The sequence below is a fragment of the Rhincodon typus genome, chromosome 13 (genome assembly GCF_021869965.1).
Source record: "Rhincodon typus isolate 14 chromosome 13, sRhiTyp1.1, whole genome shotgun sequence".
Classification (NCBI taxonomy): Eukaryota; Metazoa; Chordata; class Chondrichthyes; order Orectolobiformes; family Rhincodontidae; genus Rhincodon; species Rhincodon typus.
Window position 1 is genome coordinate 10,009,131 of NC_063344.1, and position 13,090 is coordinate 10,022,220.

Genomic DNA, 13,090 nt, shown 5'->3' on the forward strand with positions numbered 1-13,090 from the left:
GACTTCCTTTTACAAAGTTAAAGATGTGCACTTTTGCCAATAAACTTTGGTATTTATTAATTTTTATTATTCATTCATGGGATATACGTATCTACAGGCTAGGAATATCCAAAAGCCACGAGGGTAAATGTGACACAGCACAGCATTTCCAAACCTATTGGATGGTCTGAACTCGCAGTTATTTTATACGTTAAGTCAAGTTTAAATGCAAGAACAACACCTGAATAAGCCAAAGATGCTCTGGGGTAGATTTGCATATTAAAGAAAAATCTTTGGAATTCAGTTTTGTCTAAAGTACAACATTAAATACAGATAAAACTAAACGAAATTCCAGCATACTGAGTAATGTCGTACAGCTGATGTAAATAATTGTCTCAAATTAAAAATATTCTGTTTATTCAACAAGTAGTGAGAGTTTATTTTCGTGAGCTTATGGTCCTGAATTAATAATTAAGGAAGGCTTATTAATAAGTTGTTAGGTAGCAGGCAATAAAGAAGTGTAAAGGTAAGTTTTTTTTCAAATCCAGACAGAAAAGTCAGACATTGGGTACATTTGCAGTAGCAATTAGACCTAATTTCTGATAAGTTCTGCCAACAGCAAATGAAATTGCTGAATTAAAAATAACAGTCTCCTTCCAAGTGAATTAAACGAGACTCCAGGGGCAAATGTTGGCTTAGCACATGTTGTATATAATGTTTTCTACACCTGGAAACACTAATCCCCCTTTACCTCATTGCTCTAAATTCATTCCAAAGGAATCCAAGACTCTTAAAGATTCTTTTCCGAAACAATTCACTTTGATTCTTATTTCACTTAAATTGTTCTTCGGCTTTTTGTGACAAAGAAGATGAAGGCTGTCAGTTCTGGGAATGGTGCAATTTTGCAATTGGCCATTATTTTCTGCCTTACGTAGAACTATCAAGAGATTCTTTATCAAGCATAATTGGATATTTAAACACAGTAAAACATTGCAAAATTGTAATGTTCAAACATTTAACTGAGTTATGCTAATACTGTATGTCAATAGATGAAGAAGATAGGGGTAGGGGCTGTGGACCATCTAGGCCAAGCGACCCATTGTAGATTCCATGTAGCTCATTAACATAATGATAAACACTAAAAGAAAAATTCATGTCTGTGTGATATTTCCACTTTTCTCACTATAGCACAGTTGTAGTTTATCACAGCAAGTTTGGTAATTTAGATGTCAAATTGTGGGAGCTTTTTTAGTCTACATTTTTTATCCCTACAGCATGGAAGCAGGCCATTTGGCTAATCACATCCATGCTGACCCACCGAAGAGCATCCCAACTACCTATCTTGCATTTCCCACAGCTAACCCACCTAGTCTGCACATCCCTGGATACTATGGGCAATGTAGCATGGCCAATGCACATAACCTGCATATCTTTGAGAGGAAACCCACACAGACACAGGGAGAATGTGCAAACACTACACATACAGTTGCCCAAGGGTGGGATCAAAATCAGGTGCTGTGAGGCAGCAGTGCCAGCTTCTGAGCCACTGTGCCACCCTTGAAGCTGCTGGCAATTATAATGACAATCACTGTATCACAACTTTGATCTCAGTGTTACTGAAAACTGAGGTGGAATTGGGGTGGAGGGGAATCTTGTGAATTTCATCATGGTTTCTCCTGCTCCACCAATCTAACAAATCCTCACAAATGTAGCATAACATTTGCAAAATGGGCAAGTAATTAGCAAGAGATAGTAGGAACTGCAGATGCTGGAAAATCTGAGATAACAAGGTGTAGAGCTGGATGAACACAGGAGGCCAAGCAGCATCATAGGAACAGGAAGGCTGACGTTTCGGGCCTAGACCCTTCATCAGAAATTTCTGTTGCTGGGACTGAAGCTGGCATGTGATACTCATGAAGCCGCCTGGTGCCAGTGCCAGGATGGGCAGATTAGTGGAGAACAAAAATAATGAAGCTCAAGAGAAGCAGAAACAAAGCTCCCCCGGATGACTGGAGAGATTGTTTCCCATGAGGGATGGGATGGCATTGCTGCAAAAGTTGAAGATGACATGGGAGGACCAAAAGGAATACGGTAGGGTTGGCAACAGAAAGATATATGGAAAAGATGAAACAGTTTGAATTGGGATGGCATTGGAGGGAGAGGATGGCATGAAGAGTTGGATGAGATGACAGAGTGGTCTAAGTATGGAATGAGACATGTATTAAAACAGTCAGAAGCAATTTGATCTGTTTGGAAATACTGAACTCTGTGATACAATTGATCTCAAAGAACTTCAATGAAATTCATATGACTTCCTGTCCTACATGAGTGTCCAACATTTTTCCCTTGCAGGCAGGGGAACATTAGTTCTACGGAAAATCAAGAGAATTCCTGAATGTCTTTTGAACAGTACCATAGAAAGAAAGACTTGCTATTAGCTTTCATGACTAGTGGCATTCTGCAGGGAACAATATTGGGACACCATCTATTCCATTATACATTAACAATCTAGACAAAGGAACTGAGGGCATTGTTGCTAGGTTTGCAGATGACACAAAAGTAGGTGGAGGGACAGGCAGTGTTGAGGAAGCAGGGAGGCTGCAGAAGGACTTGGACAGGCTAGGAGAGTGAGCAAAGATTTGGCGGATGGAATACAATGTAACATATACACACTCAGACACACAGACGTGGGCTTCGCCGGCTAGGCCAGCATTTATTGTGCATCCCTAAATGCCCTTGAAAAATTGGTGGTGAGCAGCTCTGGTGGAAAATCTATGTCTTTCTTTGAGTAGTTTCTCTGTCTCTTAGTGTATTTGTGGGTTTAGTGCATCTTTTGAAGAGAAAGTGGGAGGTTGCACATGAAATTCCAATGGCAAAGAAGACAACTCAAACATTGATGAACAGGTATTTTACCTGGCCAAGACCTCATAAGGACATAATGCAGGAAATAGGAAAATTTCAACATGTAATCAGTCAGACACTTTAATACCCATACCAACCTCTGAAGATCCATTCAGTAGTATATTAGTAGGCTGTTTGGGACCATTACCAATAGTGAAAGTGGAACTCCGGTACATCCTTACAGTTATAGATACGATAACCTAATTTCTAGAAGTTACTCCCTTAAGGATAGTTACAGATAAAGCAGTGGTGGAAAAATTAACTCAGCTTTTTTACTCATTGTATTTCCATCTTTAGTCCACAATCAGACCAGGCTTCCAAATTTATGATTTTTTTCTAGAACATAGTAAACAACAACAACAGAAATCGCTGGAGAAACTCGGCATCTGGCAGCATCTGTGGGGAGAAAGCAGAGTTAACATTTCGAATCCATCGACTCTTCATCAGAACAGATAGAAGTTACAGTATATCTGGTGAAGATGGGGTTAGTGGGGGACAGAGGGGAGATGAGCAGATAGGTGGATATGGAGCTCAGAGACAGGGACATATGAAAGAGCTAGGCAAACAGGAGGATTAGTGATAGTAAGCCAGGACAGAAAAGAAGCTGAATAAGTGATAACGAGGGGAAAGAATAAATAGGCTGTGCTATAAGTAACCCATGTCATATCAGGATTGGGCATGGGGTTAGTAAAATACAGGGAAGCATGTAATCAAGCTCTGAAGTTATTGAACTCAATGTGAGTCCTAGAGACTGCAAGGTCCCCAAGTGAAAGATGAGATGCTATTCTTCAAGATTATGCTGGCCTCATTGGAACTCTGCAGTAGACCTGAAACAGAATTGTTGCTGTGGGAACATGGTGGTGCGTTGAAGCGGCAGGCAACTGGAAGCTGACGGTCATTTTTACAGACAGAACATAAGTGTTCTGCAAAGCAATCGCCTAATCTACGTTTCATCTCCCCAATGTAGAGGAGATCACACTGTGAGCTGCAACTTGGGCAAAAAATAATTGGAGTCCCTTGTTGATCAATCACATACACAGGGAGCTTTGGAGAGAACCCATTAGACTCTCAAAACAATGCTTAAAGCATACTGTCAGGCATACCTACAGGACTGGGGCTAAAGGTTGGAATCTTTGTTATTTCCAACCAGAGATTGCCCAAATGAATCTACTGGATTTAATCCATTCAAATTGATTGATGGGTCATGAGATCAGAAATCCATTAAAGGAAGCATTTTTAAGAAAGTTAAACAAACTCTCAATGTTGGATTACATGTCCATGTTTCTAAAGAACCTCACAAGACCATGCAAAGTAGCACAGGAGCGTTTAAAAAATGCACAGGCAAAGATAAAAGAATAGATAGACAAATATGCTCCAACTAGAACATTTCAAATAGTAGATGAAACGTTAATGTTATTACCTTTACAAGGTGAACCTCTGAAAGCAAGGTTCATTGGTTCATATAAGGTGGTTAGGAGCGTTACTAAATTGACTTACCTGGTAGATACTCCAAATTGCAGGAAGAAGAATCAGTTGTGCCACATAAATAAGTTAAATTGATTTAACTGTGGAGGGGAAGATAAGAAAATGAAAGTATGTCAGGTGGTACCAGTATTGGAGGCCAACAGAGTGAAATAGAGGTAGAGGTAGATACTTCACAAAGCCAGCATTCTACTGTCGGACTAGCCAAAATGGAAATACTGGGACAGTTGATTAATGTATTCTTGTGCTTAGAGGAAGGACAACAGGAAGATCTAACAAGGCTACCTAGGAAGTATAAGGAAATTTGTAACGATATACCAAGATGTATTATGTTAATCAGACATGATGTGTCAGGGAATCAGTATCAATAAAGAGCAACCTTATTGGTTAAGCCCAAATACTGTCAGGCGATATTGCAAGTTGCACATGAAATTCCAATGGCAGGATGTAAAATAATATGGAAAATTCAAGCATCAATAATCAGATATTTAACCTGGTGAAGACTTCATAAGTAAAAATCAGCTTAGATGGACTCTGAGATTCAGATACATGTTGGAAATCACACGACTGAACCTAGACAAAGCAGCTGGAGTTCACTGGAGATGTCAGCTCCTAACCTAGACGGGGTGACTAGATTCTGATGGGTTACAGAAAAGTAAATGCATTAACTAAAACAGATTCATCCACAGTTTGAAGAATTTACACAGAGGAACTAAGGGCAATCCTAATACTTAAACCAGTGTCAGGCACCCTGATTGCACTTAATCTTTTAAAAGGGCAGTTGATGTTTGTGACTTGGCAGTAAGTACTATTTCACTACAAGCTGATGAATCAGGAATATGGAAGGAAATCAAACCAGTATCAGAACAAGTAGTCCACATCGGAAACAGTGACATTAGGATCATTTGTGGCTCTTTCAAAGTCTATGTTTGTCATGATTGCAACAAAACACAAATATGCAATTAACATAATCCTTGTGCTTTTGTACAGAAAGTTGAAATTTGAAAATGATATTATTTCAATGGAGCTTATTAATTCAATTTTTTAATGAAAATTGTTCACAGTGCTGGAAAAGATCACTTACTAACAGATACACCATAAAGAATGTAATTATATTGAGACAACTTAAGAATTTTAGAGGAAATGTAACAAGAAATGGTATATGTCCTGCTTAAAGAAAGAGTAAAGATGAATGGATGTATGTTCTTGGGTCTTATTATGTGCATGCCATGTTTATCTTGTAATGAAACATAGGTAAACATTAGGTTTCATCTCTTTTAAGGGTGGAGGCTGTAGGGAATGATTTTTTTCCCCTTTTGAACTATACACTGGAAACAGAAGTTGGACAGCTATATAGCTAAAGTTACCTGAAGTTTTTCAACTTGGAGACCAAGTGAGATCAAGTGGAGTATGTTACTTTTTTGAGGTATAAGATGGATACTTTATGAAACAGAATGAAACTAAGAGTTTTTGAGATCAGGAGAAACTGCCTAACAACAGACTTTGAATTGGTCCAGCTGCAGGTTGTCAAAGACCTATGAGTGTAGAACATTCAGAGACATCTAAAAGCCTACAACAAACAAGAAACATCTCTCACCATCTCTTTGTGAATGAAAAAGATAAACCTTGAAGATTCTGAAGAGGGTTCTAATACATGAAAAGACTTACATCCAGCTATTGATTGCCTATTGATGCACTCTTCCTAATTGAGTCATATCAATGTACAAAGACTTTGGTCAAGTTTATTTACCCAGGTGAAAATATTTGTAGTGTATTCTGTAATTATACTCAGATTGAGCTGCATGTTGGCAGTCATATTCACATGTTAATTGGGTACCTTTAGTTATTAGACTCTCTATAGTTTCAATGACAATTGCAGTACTTTAGTGCATCTCTTCATTGCCCTTAACAATTAAATCAGGGAGGTTCTACTTTTGGAAATATCCCATCTGACTATCTGGATAATATCAGAAGAACAGAGGGGTCTTGGGGTATTTGCCCATAGATCCCTTAAGGCAACAGGACAGTTTCATAGGATACTTAGGAAGATATATGGGACATTTGCCTTTATCAATCATGGAATAGATTATGAGAGAAGGGAAGTTATACTAGAACCGTCCAGGACTTAGACCACAGCTGGAGTACGTGTGCACTTCTGGTCATTGCACTATAGTAGGGTATGATTGTATTGGAGGAGGTGCAAAAGAGATTCACCAGGGTATTGCCAAGAATGGAGCAGTTTGGCTATGAGGAGAGACTGGATAAGCTTAGAGCAGAGAAGGCTGAGAGGGTCCCGATTGAGGTGTATAAGATTATGAGGCGCATGAATGGTGTAGATAGAAAGGTTCTTCCCCTTTGCTGAAGGGTTAATAACAAGGAGGCATAATTTTAAAATGAAAAGCAGATTTTGAGAGGATTTGAGAAAAGGCTTTTTCACCCAGAAGATGGTGGGAACCTGGAATGCACTAAATAAAAACCGAAAGAGCTGCGGATGCTGTAAATCAGAAATAAAAACAGAAGTTGCTGGAAAAGCTCAGCAGGTCTGGCAGCATCTGTCAAGAGAAATCAGAATTAACGTTCTGGATCTGGAGTTCCGAGGAAGGGTCACCGGACCCGAAATGTTAACTCTGATTTCTCTTGACAGATGCTGCCAGACCTGCTGAGCTTTTCCAGCAACTTCTGTTTTTGTGTCTGGAATGCACTGCCTGGTAAAGTAGTTGAGGCGGAAAACCTCACAACCTTTGAAAAGGATGAGCACATGAAATGTCATAAAGTTCAAGGCTATGGGTCTAGTGTGGGCAAGTGGGACAAGTGTAGGTAGTAGTATACTATAGACAGAACAGACTCGATAGGCCAAAAGCCCTCTTCTATACTGTATGCTTCTATAATTCTATGAAGGGGACATAATTTTGACGTGAAAGGCAAGAGGGTATTTGACGAAAATATTTTCACTCAGAGGGTGTTGGGAATCTGGAAGGCACTGCCTGGGAAGATAGTTGAGGTGGGAAAACTTACAAACTTTAAAAAGTACTTGGATGAGCACATGAAACATCACAACATTCAGGGCTATCTTTAGTAGGTGCAGATTTGATGGACCAAAGGACCTTTACAGTACTGTACGATTCTATATATCACTGATTTATTATTTGTATTGAAATGGTGAAAATTACAACAGTCAGACATGATGTGAAATGTGTAGCCCTGCTTTATTAATTCCACAAGTTGCCCAGGAGGCCCAAAATTATGAAATGGCTCATACTTGCTGAGGCACTTTGTACTGGGCACCGTAACAGATAAAGGGCATTAGCACACATACAATGGGCATCCAAATGAAAAAATAGCCTAGGCAGATCATGGTGCCTACAAGCATGTAACAGAGCTGTTGCTCTGGAGCTCAGCAACTAAGCTAACACACACACAGACAGCTGTACGCATATTCATCCTTCCAACCCACCCTTCAATGCACACCCTCCCACACTGCCACACCCTGACATCAGCATTTTTGCAACATTCATCGCTCACCTTCAGATTAGTTGCTGGCTGAATCCTGCTGCTACATTGTGCGAGCTGTTTTAACTAGAGTTCTTTGAAATTGCTAAATTCTGCAAGTGGCAGGTGTTGAAGGATTGGTCCCAACTTCAAAGCTTCTGGATAGACCAGTTGATCCTCGACATGGGTTCAGGCAGCTCCTTCAGGGTTCTCCTTGGAATAGAGTGTGAGTGGGAGAAGGATCAGAGGCCTCAGAGAGCAGGACAGTCTGAAGAGGGAAGAGGGAAAGGTGTCTTGGCAGGAGATCATATTTGCCCAGGTTGTGCAAAAAGCCCCTGGAACCTCAGCGAGGAAATGTGTGTAAGACATCTGTGCATTAGGATAGGGGATGCCTACACTGAAATCTATGAGCTGTTGCAGCCAAAGCATTAACCACAGATCAGGGCAAGCTTGGGATTTCCAATGGCTGTGGTGGTGACTGGGACAATCAGCTTTGGGCTCGGTGTGCCTCAGGCTCCTTCTAAGCTGCTGCTAGAAATATTTACAAAATCATGCACTTTGCTGCTCACTGTTGGGTTAAGGTCAGCACTGATTTTCTGTTCATTCAGGGCTAACCCTGCTTCATTTTCTCTCGCAGGAGACCAGCAGGAGGAGGAGGAGAGCACATGGCTTTGCAAGATCCACCACCTTCCTCATGAAAGGGATTCCACTCCTTCAATGTCCAACAGGTGGACAAACATACTCAACATACCATGCACATCAGTGTCCTATATTCTGCCTGAAAACCTTCAATCCATTACAACATCTGAGTCATCATGACAAACCTACTGGGCAACAAGAGCTATCTGTTCACAATTTTTATTTATTCATTTGTGGGATGTGGGCATCGCTGGCTGGCCAGCATTTATTCCCCATCCCAAGCTGCCCTTGAGAAGGTGGTGGTGAGCTGCCTCCTTGAGCCGCTGCAGTCCTCCTGCTGTGGGTTGATCCACAATGCTATTAGGGAGGGAATTCCAGGATATAGACTCAGTGACACTGAAGGAACGGCGATATACTTCCAAGTCAGGATGGTGAGTGACTTGAAGGGGAACTTGAAGGTGGTGGTTTTCCCATTTATCTGCTGCCCATGTCCTTCTAGATGGAAATGGTTGTGGGTTTGGAAGGTGTTTTCTGAGGGCCTTTGGTGAATTTTTGCCATGCATCTTGTAGATAATATACACTACACAATAAAGCAGTATATAGTCATAGGATTATTACAGCACAGAAGAAGATGTTTCACTCTGGCTAATGATTCTGGTGCAGAGATAACAAAGTGTAGAGCTGGATGAACACAGCAGGCCAAGCAGCATCAGAGGAGCAGGAAAGCTGACGTTTCAGGCCTAGACCCTTCTTCATTTTTCTGTATGTATGCAGTGAAAACCATATTGTCACACAACATGTGGCCCAACAGGCTATTGATGTGCTGAAGTGAAGTTTCCACTGCCTGAACCCCTTCAGAGGGAGTCTTGAATCCTTGTCAGTCAGATCCTCCCTGCTGTTTGGCGCCTCCTGCTGTTGGATTTGCATCATTTTATCCTACAAGACTGAGGGAATGTATGCCACTGAGTGTGGAGTAATTTGTGTCAGTGATATGATTGTGAATGATGGATGTGGCACGTACAGGGCACGAGTGGCAAGGTGTGGATGTGAGGCTTGTGGCAGTACCGAGTGTATGAAGGTGGGGCGAAGTGTGAGTGTTATAGTTAGGAGATGGAATGTGCTGCCTGGAAATGTAGTGGAGGCAGGTTCCTTTGAAGCATTCGAGAGGGCATTGGATAATTATCTGGATACAAATAATTTATCAGTGTGGGGAAAAAGCGGGAGATTGGCAGTGGGTAATGATGTTCATTTAATGAGCTGCTGCAGGCGTGATGGGCCAAATGGCCTTGTTTCGCGCTGTAACACTTTTTTTTCTATTCACTTGTGGGATATGGGCATCGCTGGCTGGCCAGCATTTCTTGTCCATCCCTAGTTGCCCTTGAGAAGGTGGTAGTGAGCTGCCTTCTTGAACCGCTGCAGTCTACCTGCTGTGGGTTGACCCACAATGCTATTAGGGAGGGAATTCCTTTGTGGTTCTGAGACCTGATTGGTAGAAGTTGTAGGTAGGTGAGTGAAGGGAAGTGAGATCAGTGGTGAAGTTGGTAGGATATGGCATTTAAACATATATTCATTGACCTTGACAACTTGTGTGAAGTCACTGAAATATTTTTGGCAATACATCCAGGTCTCAGGGATCTGACCACTCTTGTGGTGTGTTTTCATGCCCACATCCACGAGTTTGGGTTCAAAACAAACTGATCAAGGAGAACGCAATGTTTTCAGGCTTTGACTTTATAACAATATTTATTCCATGTTAGGACAAAGTACTACAATTCATGGTATTCTGATATATACAAAGATATAATCTTACTACTACGTTATTTAAAGATTATTTCATAATAATGCTAGCTGATGTCTTCTACATTTGTTTTTCTTTTTTCATTTTTAACTCCGTTCACACTATACTATTTAAGTCCTGTGAGATGCAGCTTGGTGAAATTATCACTTGGTTGCTCCAGGGACCAAAGGATAATCTCCACATTAATCTCAATAATTATACAGTTCCAGTGCCTTTTGAGATCCTCCTGAATCCATATTAATAGAGCACATCTTTCCTCTAATATCCATCTTCTTGTCCAAGGCCTATGTTGCCATATTTAAAAAAGGACTCTCCTGTCTGATGTAATGGCTACAAATATTTCATGTGAGGATGAATTCCTCAATAACTTCCAGGCTCAAAGAACCTCCCTTTTAAGAGGCGTATGTTGCCTTTATGTAGTTCAGGCCAGCTGTAATTGGTGCTAGCCTCTCCTAGTATTGGTCCCCTGAGGATACAATCATTGTGGTTTGTGCCTGCTGCATGCTGCAATATGTTAACAGGCAGGCAACATGAAATTGGCTTGTTGCTTGCATTAAAAGCAATAGATTTGGATTAATCTCACATCTGATGTGAGCGCACCTTTTTGGGGGCAATGGAATTTAGTCTTTAGAGTAGATGGTGCCAAAGCAGGTAAGAATGTATGCTTTCAGTGGGAAATGTGATTTGGGAAGAAGAAACAACACACTATTTCCATGGAGGTGATTCAGATACAGAGCTAATTCAGATATTTGTCACTCAGAATACATTATCTCTTTCTTTTGCTGTTGCTGTAATAACAATTTGGTTGCTGTACCAAAGCAAGATTTTTGACTGAACAGGACAAATCTAGCTTGGAGTTGAAACCTTATTACATTAAGCAATACAGTTGATTTGAGTCTGTGTGTTTGTAATCCAGCATCTAGGAGTACTTTCGGTCAGCAAAGCATCAAAGCACGTCATTTTCTCCATAATCACCTACTCTGTGACAACACGTATATTAAATATATTGGCTTGTTTTGCAGCAATAAAATGACAACACATTATTGTCTGAAGAAAAGTTCCAGCTTTCATGAAATGAGTTAGCTCATTGTAAAAGGGCAGTAGATCAGGTTGTTAAAATTAGTTCCAGTGTCCTCAATCAGGGAAATTTAAATAAGTTAGGCTTCCAGCTACTACTTGCTCTGCACTGGCCCTCACTGCCAATCCCCAAAACCTGACCATTGGCGATAAGGCATAAGTCAGGAGTGTGATGGAATACTCCCCACTTGCCTGGATGGGTGCAGTTCCAAAACACTCAAGAAGCTTCACACCATCCAGAACAAAGAAGCCCATTTGAGTGGCACTACATCCACAGTACCACTAATGCTCAGTAGCAGCAGTGCATACCATCTACAAAATGCACTGCATAAATTCACCAAGGCTACAAAGTCAGTACCTTCCAAAACCACAACCATTACCATCGAGAAGAACAGGGCAGCAGATACATGGGAACACCATCCCCTGCAAGTTCCCTTCCAAGCCACTCACCATCCTTACATGGAAACATATCGCCATTCCCTCAGTGTCACTGGTTCAAAATCTTGGAACTCCCTTCCTAATGGCATTGTGGGATCATCTAGTCCAAGTGGAATGCAGCAGTTGAAGAAAGCAGCTCACCACCACGTTTAAATGCTGGTCCAGCCAGTGCCAACCACGTCCTGAGAACAAATAAAAAGAAGGATTTTATGCTGGAGGCCTGTGGCCAGCAGTGTACTGCAAGGTTCAGTTCTGGGTCCACTGTTTATTATTTATACCAATGATTGGGATGAGAATTTAGGAGAAATGGTTAGTAAGTTTGCAGATAACACCAAAATTGGTGGTATAATGGACAGTGAAGAAGGTTATCTAAGAATACAAAAAAACCTGATCAGATGGGCCAATGGACTGAGAATTGGCAGATGGCGGTTAAATTAGATAAACATGAGGTGTTGCATATTGGAAAGGCAAACCAGGGCAGGACTTGTATAGTTAATGGCAGGGCCCTGGGGAGTGTTGTTGAACAAAGAGACCTAGGGGTGCAGGGGGTATTTTGTTCTTTGAAAGCGACGTCGCATGTAGACAGGGTGGTGAAGAAGGCATTTGGTGAAGTTGGCACACTTGCCTTCATTAGTCATCCTAAATTCTCTCCACCATCTACAAATCAGGAGGATAATGGAATACTCCCCACTTATCTGGATGAGTGCACTCCAACTCAAGAAGCTTAAGACCACCAAGAACAAAGCAACCGGCCTGATTAGCATCACAACCAACACCTTCCACATTCACTGCTTCCATGACCAATGCAAAGAGGCAGCAGCATGCACTACACTTTGATAAGATACAATGCAGGAACTCACCAAGGCTCCTTCACCACCTCCTTCCGAATGCATGACCAGGAGAAAGGCAGCAGAGACAGCACCACCTGCAAGTTCCTCTCCAAACTGTACACCATCCTGACATGAAACTAAAGCCTTCAGTGTCATTGGGTCAAAATCCTGGAAATCCCTCTCTAACACACCTGTGGGTATCCCTTACAGCACATAAACTGCAACTGTTAAAGAAAATGGCTCGTCCCTACCTTCTTCAGGGCAATGAGGGATGGGAAACAAATGCTTGGTGAGCCAGAAATGTCTACATTTCAGAATCATAGAATCACAGAATTATTATGGCGCAGAAAGAGGCCATTCAGCCCATCATGTCTGCACTGGTGCTTCAAACACGCATCATTAACCCATTTTCAGAAAAGGGGGAGGGGAAGGGGGTTTTGAAATAAATAGGGAGAGA

At 41.3% G+C, this 13,090-nt stretch overlaps 1 protein-coding gene across 1 annotated transcript in view; it reads left to right on the top strand.

Moving 5' to 3' along the window:
* Positions 1-1,984: 1,984 nt before the first annotated feature.
* The window catches only part of commd2 (COMM domain containing 2), a 49,242-nt gene continuing 38,136 nt past the window's right edge, over positions 1,985-13,090 (top strand). The window contains exon 1 of the mRNA XM_048604501.1: positions 1,985-2,070. Coding sequence (XP_048460458.1) covers positions 1,985-2,070 — 86 coding nt within the window. The remainder of the gene's footprint in view (positions 2,071-13,090) is intronic.